General features: G+C 40.1%; 1 protein-coding gene across 1 annotated transcript in view; it reads left to right on the plus strand.

Moving 5' to 3' along the window:
* Positions 1 to 18,829, plus strand: part of GADL1 (glutamate decarboxylase like 1) — a 202,503-nt gene that overhangs the window by 28,801 nt on the left and 154,873 nt on the right. Inside the window, exons 2-5 of the mRNA XM_043967190.1 lie at positions 1,081 to 1,253; positions 4,702 to 4,828; positions 12,689 to 12,779; positions 15,517 to 15,623. Coding sequence (XP_043823125.1) covers positions 1,081 to 1,253; positions 4,702 to 4,828; positions 12,689 to 12,779; positions 15,517 to 15,623 — 498 coding nt within the window. The remainder of the gene's footprint in view (positions 1 to 1,080; positions 1,254 to 4,701; positions 4,829 to 12,688; positions 12,780 to 15,516; positions 15,624 to 18,829) is intronic.

Raw genomic sequence — 18,829 nt, forward strand, 5'->3', positions numbered from 1 at the left:
ACAAGACAAAACAAAAACTTTTATTCAATGTGCTGAGTGCTGGAGACAGCTAGATACAAAAGTGAAAAGTCTTTATCCTCAAGGAGTTTACAATCTAATTAAGGGAAACAATACTAATAGGGAGTAATATTTTAAGCCACTGGAGAGAGTTTGGCTTCCAAATTTACAAGGATAGTGAGTATGAAGAATGCATACCCTCTCTAGCAGCAAAGGATTTGATTATGACTCCAAAAGTGGCAGGAGAGGTTGGGTAGAGCATACAAGGGTAGCATTAAGTCAGCTGGCAATTAGCTGTGTGCCTAAGGAAGTTTAGTTTGGCAGTGGAAATGAAGGGAAAGCAACCCCATAGATAATATCTATATAATACTTAAAGGTTTTCAAACTACTGAACAAACATCATGTCATTTGATCTCAGAGCTAGTTGCTGCGAAGATCCTCATTTTACATATGAGGAAACTGAGGTTCAGAGATTAAATAACCAGCCTGGAGTCATATACCTAATAAATACCTGGGGCCAGAATTGATCTCCAATTTCCTGATTCCAAGTATAGGACTCTCAGTTCACTCTGCCCCTCAGTTGTATGCTCATGTGCTGAATTGGAATGGGCATTTCTGTTTAGGAGGTGATCTCTGACGTGCAAAAGTAGGAGGTGACTATAGGCAAAATTTCTAAGTGGGTGAATTTTGTCTTTTTTTTCCATCTCCCTTTCCTAAACCCATTTCTTCCCATCTCTCCAGCATTGCCCGTAAGACTTTCAGGTGCCCTTTCCTTCATTGATGTTCTTAGAAAAGGGTTGATACTAGTAATTTATATCTCAGGTCTGTTTCTCAGGGACAGTTGCATGTTAAGCCTTTTGTTTAATAGCAGAATTAAAACTTAGGTTTCATTTCCATAGAACTTCACCCACCAGCTGGCAAGGTATAGACACTGAGAGTGGGGAGGAAGGGCTAGAGTATGAATAGATGGAGAAATTTCCCAAGAACCACTCATTTTGAATGGTGGTGCAACACAAGAAGACACCCCTTCAATAGGAAGAATTTTTCTTCCTCCCTTTAATTTTTTTGCTTTTTTCAAAACAGTTGGTCCTGAACAACAGGACATGGTCCCAAACAAGAAGAATGTTATCTTAGTAGACGGCGTCATACTCAATGGTCCCACAACAGATCCAAAAGCAGGAGAAAAATTTGTGGAAGAGGCCTGTCGGTTAATCATGCAAGAAGTGATCCTGAAAGCTCCCGATGTCACAGAGAAGGTAACTAATCCCAGAATTAGAAGAGGCACAGGGATCACCTACTCCTACACCCACACCCTCTAAAATACCATGGGCAAGTGGTCATTCAAAGACCTGATATTTTCCAAGGAGCTCATTCCATTTTGGGGGGAACATTCAGTCTGTTAGGTATTTATTTCTTAACTCAAGCCTGCCTCTGCCAACGTGTCTGTAATTTCTATTCATTGTTCCTTGGTCTGCCTACTGGGCCCAAGCAGGACAAGTCTATCCATTTCACATAACAGCTTTTCAAATATTAGAAAACAGCTCTGGGGGCAGCTAGGTGGTGCAGTGGATAAAGCACTGGTCCTGGATTCAGGAGGACCTGAGTTCAAATCTGATCTCAGTCACTTGACATACTTACTAGCTGTGTGACCCTAGGCAAGTCACTTAACCCCAACTGCCTCACAAAAACAAAAAACAAAGAAAAAACCAGCTTCATGTTCCCTCCCTCCCTTCTCAGCTCCAAGCTAAACATCCCAAATTTCTTCAAAGGACACATGCAGCATAACCTTGAAATCCTTCCTAATCCTGGTTGTTCTCTAGCTCATTTCCATCAAATGTGGCACCCAGAAAAAAATGCAATACTCCAGATGCATTCGGCTTAGGTTAGAACAGGCTTAGCATCACCTCCCTCTTTCTGGATATTGCAAATCATAAGGCAGCCTAACATTTCACTAACTTTTTTTGGCTGCCATTTGACATGGTTCCCTCTTACTACGCTTGTAATCCACTAAAACCACAAGATCTTTTTCTAAAGAATCTTTTTCTAATCTCTAACTAGACCTCCCCTCTTTTGTCCTTGGGAAGTTTATTTTATTTTATTTTTTTAGTGAGGCAATTGGGGTTAAGTGACTTGCCCAGGGTCACACAGCTAGTAAGTGTTAAGTGTCTGAGGCCGGATTTGAACTCAGGTACTCCTGACTCCAGGGCCGGTGCTCTATCCACTGCTCCATCGAGCTGCCCCAAGGGAAGTTGATTTTTTGAACTCAAGTTTATTAAGATTTGAAATTTAATTGAAGCAAATGTAATCTTGTTACATTTGGCCCACATCTTCAGGTTTGTGGAATTAGTTTTGGCTCTTGACTCTCTAACATATTAGCTATTTTTCTCACCTCTAGGTCATTTGAAAATTCATTAAGTATGCTATCTATATTTTCATCCAAGTTATTGCTTAAAAAATTTTAGAGAACAGAAATACATTCTCCTAGGTGGCTATCTGGGCTATATGACTAGAACTCATTCAGGGCAGCTGGGTGCTCCCTTCCTACCTCTCTACTGATCTTGGCTATCCTTTTGTTGTTGTTGTAACCTTTCCTGACCAAAGACTATTCTATTTCACAGAGAAAAAATAGAAACAAAATAAGAGATTAGCATCTCTACCTTCTTTCTGCTGTTTGTTACCATCCCACATACCCTATGGCTCTTCTCCCTCTCCATGATCACTTCTTTTCCCTAGCATAGCTAACAAAGTCCTTTCCATTGTCCTTAGCCAGTCCTACCAGTTTCAGCTCAATGTTTACTTTAGAACTCCTGGGATTGTGTTCCATTATGCATTTATCCATCATTGCCCTCCCTTCCTTTTAACCTCTGTACCTGTCTTTTACAAAATCAAAGTTGTTCAAGAGTTCCTTGTGCATCCACACCAGTCTCCTTAAACAACTCTTACTTCTTCCATTCATTGGTCCTATTTCTCTATGTATCTTCATAGAATTTCATTCTTTAGATCTTCCCATTATTCCTGAAATTGCTTCCTCTGTAGAATTTTAGCTGTAGGATTCTATCTAGCCTTTTACTGGATGCTTTGAATTCTACTTTCCCCAAGTCAAGAGTTCGCAATAATATTTCCTCTCCTTGATTACAAATTCTAAAGTGTAATGGTCACCTCTCCCTAAGGTTTCTATCCTTTACTTCAAGCAAATAATTCTTCCTTGTTGGTGAGAATCATACTGAGAATCCAATTTGCCCCTCTTGGTTCCTTCATTTTTTGAAGGATGAAATTATCATTAAGGCAAATCAAGAAATCATTAACCACTCTGCTTTAGGTGGAGACAGTCTCCAACAGATGTCTGCATAATTGAGATCCCCCATCATGCCCCATTGCCAGGCACATGAGATAATATTCGTAAAGTGCTTAGCACAGTGTCAGGCACTTTGTTGATGCTTAATAAATCCTTATTTCCCTTCCTCCTCCTCAGCAGGCTTTTGATCTCTTTCCCAAATTTGTCATCTATTTCCACTTTGTCTAGATGTTCTGCAGTATACTCTGATGACAATATCACTTTGCCCTCCATTAGTCTTCACCCAACCATCCTGCATCTCATTTCTGAATTCTTCACATGGCTATAGATTCTTAATATATGGTGCTACTCTATACTGATTTTTACCCATTCTGTTCCTTTTTGAAACATAAGATTTGTCCATTCATTGTTACTTTCCAGTCATGTGTTCCATCCCGCCAATTCTGAGTGAGGTAAAATTTTCTGCCTTGCTTTTCTCATACGTTGTCATTACTCTTTCTATGGTACCCAGCTTGGTGGGTGCCATATTTAGATTGACGTAGATAATTAGATATCTTTCTCTGTCCTCCTTCTTCTTTAGTTTAAAGCTCCCCTTTTTGTGGGGCAATGAGGGTTAAATGACTTGCCCAGGGTCACACAGCTAGTAAGAGCCAAGTGTCTGAGGCCAGATTTGAACTCAGGTCCTCCTGAATCCAGAGCTGGTACTTTATCCACTGCATTACCTAGCTGTCCCCTAAGCCCCTTTTCTTTAGATTTGTAAGACCCCAGGCAAATATATTTTTATTAGACCTATTGAGCTGTTTCCAATCCCTGAACAAGAGCCCAACTTCCCTGTATTGTTGAGAAGTGAAGGCTTAATGAACAGTGGTACATGAGACAAGCCTTGAAAGAAGAGATGAATTCTTCAAAGTTGGGGTGAGGGAGTACGTTCTTCCCATGAAAGATAGCCTTTTCCAATGTCCAAATGTGGGAGATAGCATTCTCAGTTTGAGGAACAGCAAGGGGCTGACCATCAGCAGTCCACAATCCATTCCCTCCTCCTCCCTGATCTTTTTCTGTTGAATTGAAAGCCTTTTGGTTGGGGAGGTCAGATTTTCTTTCTTTGGCTAGCCATCTGGGATGTAGCTATCATCAGACAGTCAAATAGGGGACACCTAAAAGATTCGGCTCTTTTGGTTGACTGGGAGTTGTTAAAATGCCCCTATAAGTGGTGGCAAATTGAATATTTCTTGGGCCCTGCTGAGCAAGCTGGCTGCTGGCAAACTGTAACACATTTTTTTCCAGCCATTTCTGATTCCCCTCTGCCTGGCTGGATGTGATTTCCATGTCACTGTTTGATTTCGTTTGCTTCCTCTTGACCTCATGCAGTATTTATAGCATGCCTCCCCACATTCCCCTTCCATCTCTAGGTTTGTGAATGGCAGCCTCCGGAGCAGCTGAAGCAACTGCTTGATCTAGAGATGAGGGACACTGGGGAACCACATCAGAGACTCTTGAAACTTTGCCAGGATGTCATCCGATACAGCGTCAAAACCAGTAAGGCTCTTCATTTGTCTCCTGACCTCTAGCTCAGTGACAAGGCATTGTGTTCTCTTGGGAATGGGTTGTCTGTTAGAAAAGCAGATTCTAACTAGGTTTATGGGATGGAAAAGATTGAAATTAAAACAAACAACGGATCTGTTGCTTTTAGGAGCAGTGTGGAATTTAGGTGGGTTTGGGGTTTGTTTTTTTGATGATTGAACAAAGTTGACTCTGTGACCAAACCAACTGATTTTTTGCAGAAATTTGCTGTGAAGCACAAAAAAAACCCAAAAAACCCAACACCGAGTTAACAGCAAAATAGCTGATTGGCTGGCTATGGATGGAAATGGACTGTAGTTTTACACTGCCCAGCTCTTTCTATTGTCCCCATTAAAAAAGTATTTACCATGACAGCTTTTCCCTCCTTATTCCAACCCTGTATTCAGAAATAAGCAGTTTAAATCTGCCATGTAATTTGGATTCCCATGTTGGTCATGTGAATTTTAGAAAGAACTAAAAGTTCTACATGATGGCCCTCCAAAGTCCTCATGAATGCTAGTAAGAGCCTGTTCCTTTATAGTATCCTTACAAGGTCTTTGACTGATACATACCTTTGACCAACATCTTATATCTGAATTAAAAAAAAATAAGATCCATCAGAAAAACAGACTTTTATTTTTTTTAATAACAAACACTTTTATTTAAAGTTTTGAGCTCCAAATTCTATCCCTCCTCTCCTCCCTCCCCTCTCTCCCTCCCTGAGGTGGTAAGCAATCAGATATAGGTTATCCATGTGCAATTATGCAAAACTCTACCATTTTAATAATTTTGTAGAAGAAAACTTGAATAAAAGAAAAAAATGAAAGAAAGTTAAAATCGCCTGCTTCGGTCTGTATTCAATCAATATCAGTTCTTTCTTTGGAGGTGGATCGTATGCTTCATTATTAGTCCTTTGGGATGTTCTTGGATTATTGTATTGCTGAGAATAGTTGTCATTCACAGTTCTTCATCAAACAATATTGCTGTCACTGTGCACAACATTCTCCTGATTCTGCTCATTTCACTACACATCAGTTCATACAAGTCTTTTCAGGCCTTTCTGAAATCATCCTACTTGTCGTTTCAGCACAATAATATTTCATCACAATCATATACCACAGCTTATGTAGCTGTTCCCCAATTGGTGGGCATTGCTTTGATTTCCAATTCTTAGCCACGACAAAAAGAGCTGCTAGAAATATTTTTGTACAAATAGGTCTTTTCCCTTTTGGGGGATGTCTTTGGGTTATAAACCTAGCAATGGTATTGCTGGATCAAAGGTTATGCACAATTCTATAGCCCTTTGGGCATAGTTCCAAATTGCTCTCCAGAATGGTTGGATACCATCACAGCTCCACCAACAGTGGATCAGCATCCCGATTTTCCCACATCTCCTCCAACATCTAATATTTTCTTTTTTTGTTATATTTGCCCCTCTGATAAGTGTGAGGTGATACCTCAGAATTGTTTTAATTTGCATTTCTCTTATCAATAGTTATCTAGAGCATTTTTTTTGTATGACTATAGATAGCTTTGATTTCTTTGTCTGAAAACTGCTTTTCATACCCTTTGACATTTATCAACTGGGGAATGACTTGTATTTTTATAAATTTGACTCAGTTAGCTATATATTAGAGAAATGAGGTCTTTATCAGAGATACTTGTTTCAAAAATTCTACATAAAAACCTTTAACAAGTTGGAAAGAGCAGAAACATCCAGTATATTCTGGTTCACTGATGGTAACACATGGAAACTAAGACATGTTGTTGTTCATCCTTTGTGTTTTTTTGTGGGCCAATGAGGGTTAAGTGACTTTCCCAGGGTCACACAGCTAGTAAGTGTCAAGTGTCTGAGGTCGGATTTGAACTCAGGTCCTCTTGAATCCAGGGCCGGTGCTTTATCCACTCTGCCACCTAGCTGCCCCTCATCCTTCATTTTTGAAGATGACCAATCACATCACAATAGTGATGTCTTGATTTGTGAGTGAATTGGATTTAAGTGAAGCAGAGTTATACAAAGTCATCAGCCTCACTCTCTCTTATAGAGTCATAGAAGTCCAGTGGCAAGACAAAAGTCAAGATGACTGGTAATGGCTTGGGGTACAGTAGATGTCCTTTACATTATGGTCTAATATAAAGAAGCATTGATTTGGGTTTTGTAGTCAGAGATCCTGAGTTCAAACTTCAGCTCTGTTACTTGTATAACAAGTAGGGCAAGTCACTCACCTGCTCTGAGTCTCAAGTTCCTTATTGAGAAGATGAAAGGGTTAAACTTGATGAGTACTCATTTCCCTTTCAGCTCAAAATCCAGGAACCTGTGACTCTGTTGACTACCCATCCCCTGGTGGATACTTTCTCTTCTTTATGTTTTCACGACATTACTCTGCTGGTTCTTCCTTTTCATTCTCTTATGTTAGTTCATCATCCATATCATGCCCCTTTGCTGTAGGTGTTACCCAACATTCTGTCCTCTGCCCTCTTCTCTCTTCCCTCTACATTAATTCTTAGTGACCTTATCAGCTCCTGTGGATTTAACAATTACCTTTGTGCAGTTGACTCTTAGATCTCTCCATCAAGCCTCTTTATCTCCCTTGAGCTTTATCCCTATGTCACTAATTCCTATTGGACATTTTGAACTGGATGTCTTAGAGACATCTTAAACTCAGTGGGTCCAAAATACAATTGTAGCTTCTCCTCTCTCAAACTCTCTAATTTCTATACAAGGCACCATAATCCTTCCAGTCTCCTGGTTCATGATGTCAGCATTATGGTCAACTCTTCATGCTTCCTCACCGCACATATCCAACTCTTTGCTAAATCTTACCATTGCTATCTCCATAATATGTCTTGGATCCAAGGCCTCCTCTCTACTGTCACAGACTCTCCACTTTAGTTCAAGCTCTCACCAGCTTTCCCTTGGATTATTATAGTTGCTTCCCAACTGGTCTCTCTCCTTAAGTCTCTCCCCACTCCAGTCCATCCTAAACACACCAACCAAAGTAAGTTTCCTCAAGTGCAGCTCTGATGAAGTTACTCCTCTATTAAAAAAATTCAAATGGCTACCCATTATTTCCCAGCCTTGTTGTTGTTCAGTCTTGCCCAACTCCTCATGACCCCATTTGGGGTTTTCTCAGCAAAGATACTGGAGTGGGTGGCTATTTTCTTCTCTAGCTCATTTTGCAAATGAGGAAACTGAGACAGAGTTAAGTGACATGCATTATGCCCTATAATAAGAATAAACTATAAATTCCCCTGTTTAACTTTTGAAGTTCTTTATAATCTGGACCCAACCTACCTTTCCAACTGTGACCTTTAAAATCTAATATGTGGGGGCAGATAGGTGGTGCAGTGGATAGAGCACCGGCTCTGGAGTCAGGAGGACCTGAGTTCAAATCCGGCCTCAGACACTTGACAACTTACTAGCTATGTGATCCTGGGCAAGTCACTTAACCCCAATTGCCTCACCAAAAAAAAAAAAATCAAATATGTGGTCACCTTGTTTCTACCCCCAGTGTGGGGGGAGAACGAACTAGGGTTTACTTATAAGTTAGAAGCCTCAGCACCAGTTTTTGGGCATTAAGCATTTATTAAAGAGAGGACATATGGAGTTCAGGAAGTTAAGAAAGAAACCTATCTACCCTAGGGTTCAGACTGGCCTCCTTCTTCTACTTTTCTTTCTGCTACCAGCACAAGGTTAGGGAATGAGAGAGGGAGAGAGTAAGTGCCCACCACACTTCCTACTTCCTGACTCCCTGTGGGACAGGAAGAGGGGCAGTCCCCACACACAGCTCCAAGTTAATTGGCTGGTAGCATTCAAGTCCATTGATTGACATGACTTAAAGGTGGTCCATGAGTTGTGAGGTGACTTCCGGAGGCTGGGAGGCTGATTTGATCTCAGAAAGGTCACCTCATGCTTTCTCAGCAAGGGGCCCTGGAGAGTAATATTCTCACACAACCTAATTTGACATTACTCCTCCTATACACTGCAATCTAGCCAAATTGGTCTTCTCTCTATTCCTCACACATGTCGCTCCATTACTCAGCTCTGTACATGCCTGGAATACACTTCCTCTCTTTACTTTCACTTTATGGAGTCCCATTTCAAGGGACTTTCTTTTTGAGACACAGCTTAAGCACCATCTATGCCATGAAGCCTTTCCTATTTCCTTCCCTCATGACTGATAATCCTCTCCTTCCCCCAACCTTCCTGTATTTATTTACTTTGTATGCACTTGTATTTATTCACTTTACCATCCACACAGATATATATATATTCATATTTATTTCTATAAATGTGTTTATACTTATTGATTTATTTGAATAAATCCCCATTAGAATATAATCAAGAATTGTTTTCTTCTTTGTACTTGTATCCTTAGCACCTAGCACATTGTCTGGCACTTAGTATGTATTTGATAAATGTTTGTTGATCTTCTAAGCTTATATGGATTAAATAAGTGGACATAAGCATGTGATAAAGTGGGTCTTTTTTTTATTAATTGACTGCTAATGTACAAAGTACCCAGTGCCCAAATTTCAAAAGGAGAAAAAAATCACTTAAAAATGAAAGATACAGCTTTTTAAATGCAGTAAAAAGCTAATCCATTGCTTAGGACCTACCTAGCTTGATGCCACGTGAATTCTGACACTGAATTAAATTTAGTGGAAAGAATCTAATCAAATTACAGCTAAAAATAATTGGATTGTATCCCCTTGGGAAAGGCTGGTGTATTTATCAAAAGCCCCGTTAGCATTTCGGAAGCAGAGATACATATCTTATTATTATGGTCTATGTCAGAAGGGGTGGAATGACATTTAATGTCAGGGATTCTTAGTTTACTGGACTTGTTCCATGCTGTTGCTATGGAAATCACTCATAAATTAACATGGAGAACTCTAAAAATTCTTTGTGCAATCATGGCTCCTAGCCATGCCCAGATTCCATTGGTGGATTAGAGGAAGAAGTTTTCATGTCCTATTTTCATAGTTATTCTCTATTTTAGTTATCATTTATTTGGGAGAGGGACTGATTTTAAGGAAGAAAGTCTAATGGAGACAATATTAATTGTAACAGGAAGCCACTTAGGGAAATGGTTCCCCATGGATCCCCAGTGGGATCTCCCCATTTAAAAAGGGCATATTAGTTTGTTCTTTGACATTCCATGATGACACATGAAATCAGATACCTTGTGAATTATGGGTGTGAATAGTTATTCACAGGATGTAAAGCCAAGGACCTCAGTAATACTTATTATAAAAGGCAATGGAGAGTAGGAGAAAGAAAACTAGATTTGAAATCAGAGTACCTGTGTTGAAATTCTGACTCTGCCATTATCTAACTGTATGACTTTGCACAAGTCGCCTGACCTCTGTGGGCTTCATTTTCATCCTATGTAAAATGAGAGGGTTGCATCAGATGGCTTCTGAGGTCCGTTCTAGCTCCCAAATCTGTGATGCTATGTGAAAAACAATGGGACTCTTATGACTGGAGATTGCCTTAGAACCAAAGCAGCTCCAGAGTTGGAACTTTGAGGCCCTGTCAGATACATGAATCTCTTCCCCAAGCAGTCATCAAACCTAAGCTTGACCACATCCATAGCAGGGGAAGCAAGGAGAAGATCAGGCCATTCTTGCAGTCCTTTAATTATCCCATTCCATTGAACCCTAACTTCCCCCTACCCCCCACCCCCTTGCACTTGACGTCCTTCCCTGGGATTGTCCATTTATTTGTATTTATATCCCTAGGACTGAACACAGCACCTAATATACTGTAAGGAATTACTAAATGCTTATTGGTTGATTCTACCAGAAAAGTACGTTTTTCTAAGTCAATCAAATCAATCAAGTGCTTAGCTGAGTGTCTGGCACACAGTAGGCGCCAAATACATGCTTGACTAACTTTGCTAATGCCTGATATATTCCAGGCATGGAGATGGACCATCATAATACAAAGACCCCAGTGGAAGTGTCTGCTCTCAAAAAGTTTAGTTCTCTTTTTTCCAGTCTAATATCAACAAGGATTTATTAGTACCTACTAGGTGCCAGGCATTGTACTAAGATACAAAGATAGGCAAAGACAGTCCCTGTTTTCAAGGAGCTCATGGTCTGATGAGGGATACTATGTGTAAGCAACTCTGTACCGAGAGGTTCTTACTAAGCTTCCGTTTCATCCTATAGAAAATGAAGGGGGGTGGGGACTTGATGGCCTCACATCCAATTCCTTCAGTATTTCTCAGGTGAAGTCCATTCATAGTCATAGAGATCATCTCCAACTGTTCAATAACCTTCCCCTAATGTGGCAGCCAGTACTAGAAGTGCATTCCAGATAAGGTCATCTGACCCTTGTTTGCAACTTTTACTTTGGAAAGTTCATGTTTAATGTCATCTGCATTCAAACTGCATTCAGTAAGAGATGCATGCGGTAGAGTAATCTTGACCATTGTCTTGTCATTGGTCTCCAATGACTCTGGAGGACAGAGTGGGGCGTATGACTTTATGCAGCTCTGCCTCACTTAAATCCAGTTCATGTACAAGTGAAGACATCAGCCTCATGATGTCATTGGTCCTCTTTGAGAATGAAGAGCAAACAACAACAACCAGAACAACCTATGTCTTTGAAGGCAATGACTTTCATTTTTGTATAGCAGCCTCATAGGTGCTTAATAAATGTTTGTTGATTGATAGTATCAGTTATGGTGGTCTAGTCTGAAAAATAGAAGGGTGATGTGTCAAGAAACATTGATCATCATCATTATACCAATGATAGTACTACTAACATTTTTTATGAATAAACCAATTCACTTGGCATTTTGTTTCATATGGAAGTACAGCGTGACAAAGAAAAAAGTAATGGCCCCTTTTCTAAATTTTAATCCTTGGAAATTATTTCTGTGAGCATCCCATTATTACAATTTGTGCCATTGAAACCACATGTCCAATAAAAAAGTGACAACCCCCAACACCAGACTATTAAAATAAGACAGAAAAATTCTTCCTCTAATCAACTCATGGAATCTGGACATGGTTGGGGGTAATTTATGAAGAATTATGATAATGGTAACTGTATTTTAGTGCTTCATGTTTTGCAGATTTCTGGGTGCAAATCTTGTCTCAGATATTTACTAGTTATGTGACCCAGGGCAAGTTACTTAACTTCTGTTTGCCTCAGTTTCCTCATCTATAAAATTAGGTGTGTGGACTTGATGACCTTTACATTTACTTCAAGGTCTAAATCTGTGATCTTTATATGAATTACTTTACTTCATCCTCAACAGATAATTACTACAGCTATTATTTTCCCCACTTAATACATAAGGAAACTTAGGCTAAGAGAAGCCATGACTTGATTGCTCCCATGAGCATGTATTAGAGGCAGGATTTGACCCTGGGTCTTAACTGTCTACAAGATCCACTACTGATGTGCTTTCCCAACCTGCCTTTCTAATGACCAAAAATCTGTAGAATACAGGAGCAAGTCTTCCTTGCCTGTCCCCCATAAAACCCTGCAGACACCATTGGCTTAAAATCCAGGGTTCATGTTGAGAATAAGTTTCATCAGCTGAAGGAAAAGCTTCTAACAATGGCTCAGACAATAGTCAAAGGGGAAGTTTCTCATGGAATAAAACAAACATAACAAAAATGGGAGATGGATGTTTTCCCCAGAAATAAGCTGGAAGTTCCCTGCCTGAATTTTCTGATTGCCTCAGGGCAATCTGCCTCTTCCAGGAAAAGCATGGTGAAAAAGAACTTTAAGGTTTTCTCTTCCTCTGCACCTGTGTGTGTTTGTGTGTGTGTGTGAATTAACAATGACTTGATGACTTGTGTTTGAATCAACAGATCACCCAAGATTCTTCAATCAGCTGTACGCTGGCATCGATTACTATTCCCTGGTTGCACGGTTCATCACAGAGGCTTTGAACCCAAGTGTGTAAGTCAAGCCTTGTTACTGGAATTTTGTGGCAAGAATGAATTTCTTTCCATTCAGATATTTGGAAGATTTGCTGAACGTCTGTGTCATGGTTCCATTTCTGTTCTAAAGAATAGTCATAGTAGCTGACCTGCACATACTCATTTTTAGAGGGGTGAAGAGGGACACAGATCTATAGTTTCACTGATAGGGAACTCATGGTATAGAAATTCCCTCCATACATACAGGTCGATGACTCATCTGCAACTACAAAAAGTCATAGCTCTAGAGGTGGAAGGGATCTTAGAGACCATTGAATCCACCTTTCCCCCTCCATTTTATATATGAGGAAACTAAGGAACAGAGAGATTAAATAACTTGCCCACACACACACAGCTTATAGATAGATAGATAGATAGATAGATAGATAGATAGATAGATAGATAGATAGATAGATAGATAGGTGGATGGACAGATAATATATTGGCTGTATGTGTTAGGACTTGAACAAGTGGTCTTTCTGACTTGGTCAACTAAGATGGCACAGTAGATAGAGCACTGGATTGGGAACCAGGAAGTCTCATCTGCTTGAGTCCAAATCTGGCCTCGGATATTTTCTAGCTGTGTGACCCTGGGAAAGTCACTTAACCCTGTTTACCTCAGTTTTCTCATCTGTAAAATGAGCTGGAGAAGGAAATAGCAAGACAGTCCAGTATCTTTGCCAAGAAAACCCCTAAAGGGGTCAGGAGAGTCTGACTGACTGAAACAACTCAACAATAACAACAACTTTCTGACTTAATGTTCCTTATTAGAAGCTCTTAAAGGTTATTAAGTCTTAGCCCAATACTCCTCTGAGTGAAGGGATATGGGAAAGCCATAATGAATTTTCCAGCATCCATTCTCCTCATGCCCATCTGTATGATTGAACTAAGATGGGGTAGAGACAATAATAATAACTGGTACTAATATACTACTTGAAACTTTGCAAAACACTTCACATGTATGATATCATTAGCACTTTAAAACCAACCTGTGAGGTTGGTGCTTTGGATGTCTTCATGTCCATTTTCCAGATGAGGGAACTGAAACCCAGGGCAGTTAGTTGAGTCGCCTAGGGCCACACAGCCAGTAAGAATCAGAGACAGAATCTGAACCTAGATCTTCCTAACTAAGAACAGCATGCTATCCCATATATAAACCATCAGACGTCTTAAAAGAGAGTGAGCCTTCCATTTTAATCTTTAAAAAAACTCAATTTTCCACAATAAAGACACACACATTAAACAAATTTTTATATACCTGTATCCACACAAATGAAATCCATAACTGAGGTGAATTTTCATTTTCCCATGTACTTATTGCTAATGTACTCATCACATTGCCAGCACTACTATTTCTGAATATGTTGCAGTCAGAATTTCCATAATATAAAGTTGGTGGCATGCTTTTGTTCTTATCTCTGAGATGATATATTTTAAGTATGCTTTAATTTAATTCATTGACTTATACTTCCAGTTCTGTATTTGCATCTATAAATGCCACATGATATTGGATACGCCATTTAATCTCATTGGGCCTCAGTTTCCTTATTTGTAAAATGAAGGGGTTGGACTACATGGTCTTAGGGGTCCCTTCCAGTTTTAAGTCCATGATTCTATGACATTTTTGAGATTCAGTTTTCCTCATCTGTAAAATAAAGGGTTTTACTAGTTGGCCTCTGAGTCTGTGGTCTTTTACCTCTTTTTTTTTTTTTTGGATGGGGCAATGAGGGTTAAGTGACTTGCCCAAGGTCACACAGCTAGTTAAGTGTCAAGTGTCTGAGGCCAAATTTGAACTCAGGTCCTCCTGAATCCAAGGCCAGTGCTTTATCCACTGTGCCACCTAGTTGCCCCCTTTTACCTCTTTTCACAAATTGCTAAGGCTTTAGAAATTAGCTGAGTGATATATTGTGTATAGGTCACCTGAGAACCTGCTTGGCTGAACCCTCATCCCCATGAGGTTGTCCAGCAAGCTAGTACATTTGGTTTTATTTTTGTTTTGGGGGAGAAGAGGAACTCATGAGAACCCATGTGTGAGCAGGCTGATAGCCCCTTGGAGGAAAGACCTTGGCATAGCAAAAACAACCCTTTCATCAACATCCAAGGTCTATCTATACAAATGCCAATGACACCCCCCCATTTTTTTTGTGAGGCAATTGCAGTTAAGTGACTTGCCCAGGGTCACACAGCTAGTGAGTGTTAGGTGTCAGAGGCCAGATTTGAACTTAAGTCCTCCTGCCTCCAGGGCCGGTGCTCTATCCACTATGCCACCTAGCTGCCCCCCTACCCCCCCCCCCGTTCTTGTTCCCTCTGCCAAAGGATCCAGAGTAGGGATGGGGTAGAAAGAGGGTACAGAACAAAACAGAAGGCTCTAGCTTCTAAATACAGAATCCTAATTTCCTATTTTCCATCTCAAAGGACCCATAACTCCAAACCTTCTTTGGTTCATTGGTCACTAGTATTTATCTACCTGTGAATAATGCCTTTTTTGCTCATATATCTCCATATCCTGGTGGGGAAATTTCCTGAGATCCACACCAACTCAGGACCAGTAAATCCAACCCTGCTTTTATCTGCTGAAAGAACAAGCATGTAACTATTGGTACCTGATTGAGTGTCTGAGCCACTGCCTCTAGGGGTGTATGTATGTATTGCTGGGGAAGACAGAGGGACATTTGGACTCTCCTTCTTGGGCTGAAACTTCTTTTATATCTGTCTAGTTATACCTATGAGGTGTCCCCAGTGTTTCTGTTAGTGGAAGAAGCGGTTCTGAAGAAGATGATTGAATTCATTGGCTGGAAAGAAGGGGATGGCATATTTAACCCAGGTGAGAAAGAAGAGTTATATTGCCTTCTCCTTTCCTGACATTTTAAGAGTACGTCACTCCCATCGTTTATATTAAAAACAAAATCCCATGTACTAGGCACTGATGCAAAACACTGAATGTTAATGATGCTGTTTGGTGAAGACTGATCTTGTAGCTTTCCTGAAATTGACAGCTGTGTGTGCTTTCATGCATGCTGCTCCATGGAATGAAATCGGATCTGTCTTCCCAAGAGTTGTTGGTGTCCTGCCTCTCTCATCTTCAACTTTTCTATGAATGGATGCATGAGTAAAAACGTACTTAGTAAGCATTTACAATGTGCCAAGCCCTGTGCTAAGTGCTGAGGAGACAGATACAAAAGTAAAGGAATTCTTCACCCTGGAGGAGGTCATTCTAATGGGAGGAGGCAACAAAGAGAGGGGGTTGGTGGCCAGGGAGAGGTATTTGAGTTTGGAAAATTACAGAGGTAAGGATTGGGGCTATAGAGAAGTAAACTGAGACACCCTTTCCAGGATCAATCATTTGAAAAAATGGAGTTGAAGGGACAGGAAGAAGGAAAGGCGACCAGCAAAGTGAGATGGCTGGGGAGGAAAGTGAAGCATGTCTAGGAGTAGCTTGGATGGAGTTGTCCATGTGGGGCATTCATCAGTCAGGATGTGGGTTCGAATTCTACCTCTTAACACATTGTGTGACTTAAATTCTCTGAACCTGAGACAGCCCCCTAGGAAAAAGAAGAGACATAACTGAAGAACTTAAGTGGCTAGAAGCACTGTGTTTGGAGTCAGGAAGACCTGAGTTCAAATCTGGCCTCAGACACTAGCTGTGTGACCCTGGGGAAATCACTTAAACTGGTACCACTTGGATACCTAAACAACCATATGAGAAAAGTAGAATGAGGATTATTATCACCATTTTCCAAATAAGGTAGCTAATAGAGGCAGTAGTAAGAGTTTGGGGCCTTCAATCAGGAAGTCCTGAGTTCAAATTTGGTCTCAGATACTTATCAGCTGTGTGACCCCAGGAATGTCACTTAAACTTTATCTCAGGTTCCTTATCTGTAAAGTGGTGATAATATTATCACCTACCTCCCAGAGTTGTCATAAGCATCAAATGAGATAATTTTTTAAAAAGTACTTAGCATAATGCCTGGTATATAATAGGTACTATGAACATACTAGTGGTTATTATTATTGATGATATTGTCATTGTTGTTATTAATGAGTGGTGGGAACCTGTTCACTAAAAAATTTCCAAGCTGATAAAATTATAAATGCTTAGCTGTGTATTTGTGTGTGCACATTGGTGTATGGGGAGATCATTGGTTTAGGCCTAGAATTTCCTTAGTTTGAGAAACTACTCATATGGAAGCTCCATTCATCCAGATTGGCGAGCCAATTGGTAAACTTGCCAGATTGACCAAACCTATGCAACTTAGAGTCTTAGAGAGACTCCTGAGGTTACCCAACTAGAGTGTGTCAGAGGAGTGCCCCAAGACACAGGCCTTCCAGATTCCCAAGGCAACCTTCTATGCACAATGCCACAAGGACTTTCTCGCATATGGGCATGTGTGTGTATGTATGTGTGAGTGTGGGTATGTGTAGGTGTTTGTGTAGGTGTGTGCAGCCGCATGTCCTAGTGGATAGAAATTGAATCCTAGGGTCAGGAAGAAACTGAGTTCAAATCCTACCTGAGAAACATACTGACTACTTGACTCTTCTTAATCCTTAATCTGAGACTAAGGGTTGCTGTACTGTTAGAGATTTCCTCACTAAGAGTTCTCTTTATCCACGAAATCACAGGACCTGAGTTTTTAAAATAGATATTATTTTATGAATCTATATCGTATGTGCATATATATGTATATGACTATAACATAAGAGAGACAGGCAGCTGACTTATCCATTCACTAGCTTTACATTCACTGGGTAGAAATGAGCCACGAGGGAAGAATCTGTGAGGAAACAAGAGATAGAGAGCATTAAGGGATATTAAATGGATAATTCTGATTATATTAAATTAAAAAGAGTTTGCACAAACAAAACCAATGCAGCTAAAATTGGAAAGAAAACAGAAAACTGGGGAGGGGGGGGTGTTACACAAAGTTTTTCTGACAAAAATCTCATTTCTCAAGTATATAGAGAACTGAATCAAATGTATAAGAATACAAGTCATTCCCCAACTGATAAATGGTCAAAAGATATGAACAGGCAGTTTTCAGATAAAGGAATGAAAGCTACCTATAATCATATAAAAATGCTCTAAATCACTTTTTTTTTGGTGAGGCAATTGGGGTTAAGTGACTTGCCCAGGGTCACACAGCTAGTAAGTGTCAAGTGTCTGAGGCTGGATTTGAAGTCAGGTCCTCCTGACTCCAGGGCCGGTGCTCTATCCACTGCGCCAACTATCTGCCCCTATCTAAATCACTTTTGATTAAAGAAATGCAAATTAAAAATTCTGTGGTACCACCTCATGCCTGTCAAATTAGCTAATATGACAAAAAAGAAAGTGACAGATGTTGGGGGGGATATGGAAAAATTAGGACACTAATATACTGTTGACAGATTTGTGAACTGATCCAACCATTCTGAAGAACAATTTGGAACTATGCCTAAAAGGTTATAAAACTATGCATACCTTTTAATCCAGTGATAAACACTACTAGATCTGTATCCCCAAGATATCCCCCCAAATGGAAAAGAACCTATTTGTACAAAAATATGTATAGTAGCTGTTTTGTGGTGACAAAGAATTGGAAATGGTGAAGATGCCCATCAATTGGGGATCGGCTGAACAAGATGTGGTATATGATTGTAATGGAATTGTTCTATAAGAAATGACAAGTGGGGGCAGCTAGGTGGTGCAGTGGATAAAGCACCAGCCCTGGATTCAGGAGGACCTGAATTCGAATCCCACCTCTGACACTTGACACTTACTAACTGTGTGACCTTGGCAAAAGAAATAACAAGCTGGATGGTTTCAGAAAAACCTGGAAAGACTTACATGAACTGATGGAAAGTGAAATGAGCAGAACCAGGAGAAAATCAGACCAGTAACAGCAATATTGTACAATGATCAACTGTGGATGACTTAGCTGTTCTCAGCAATAAAATTATCTAAGACAATTCCAAAGTACTCATTAAAAAAGACTATTTGGGGGACAGCTAGGTGGTGCAGTGGATAGAGCACCAGCCCTGGAGTCAGGAGTACCT

Source organism: Dromiciops gliroides, chromosome 5 (genome assembly GCF_019393635.1).
Source record: "Dromiciops gliroides isolate mDroGli1 chromosome 5, mDroGli1.pri, whole genome shotgun sequence".
NCBI classification, from domain to species: domain Eukaryota; kingdom Metazoa; phylum Chordata; class Mammalia; order Microbiotheria; family Microbiotheriidae; genus Dromiciops; species Dromiciops gliroides.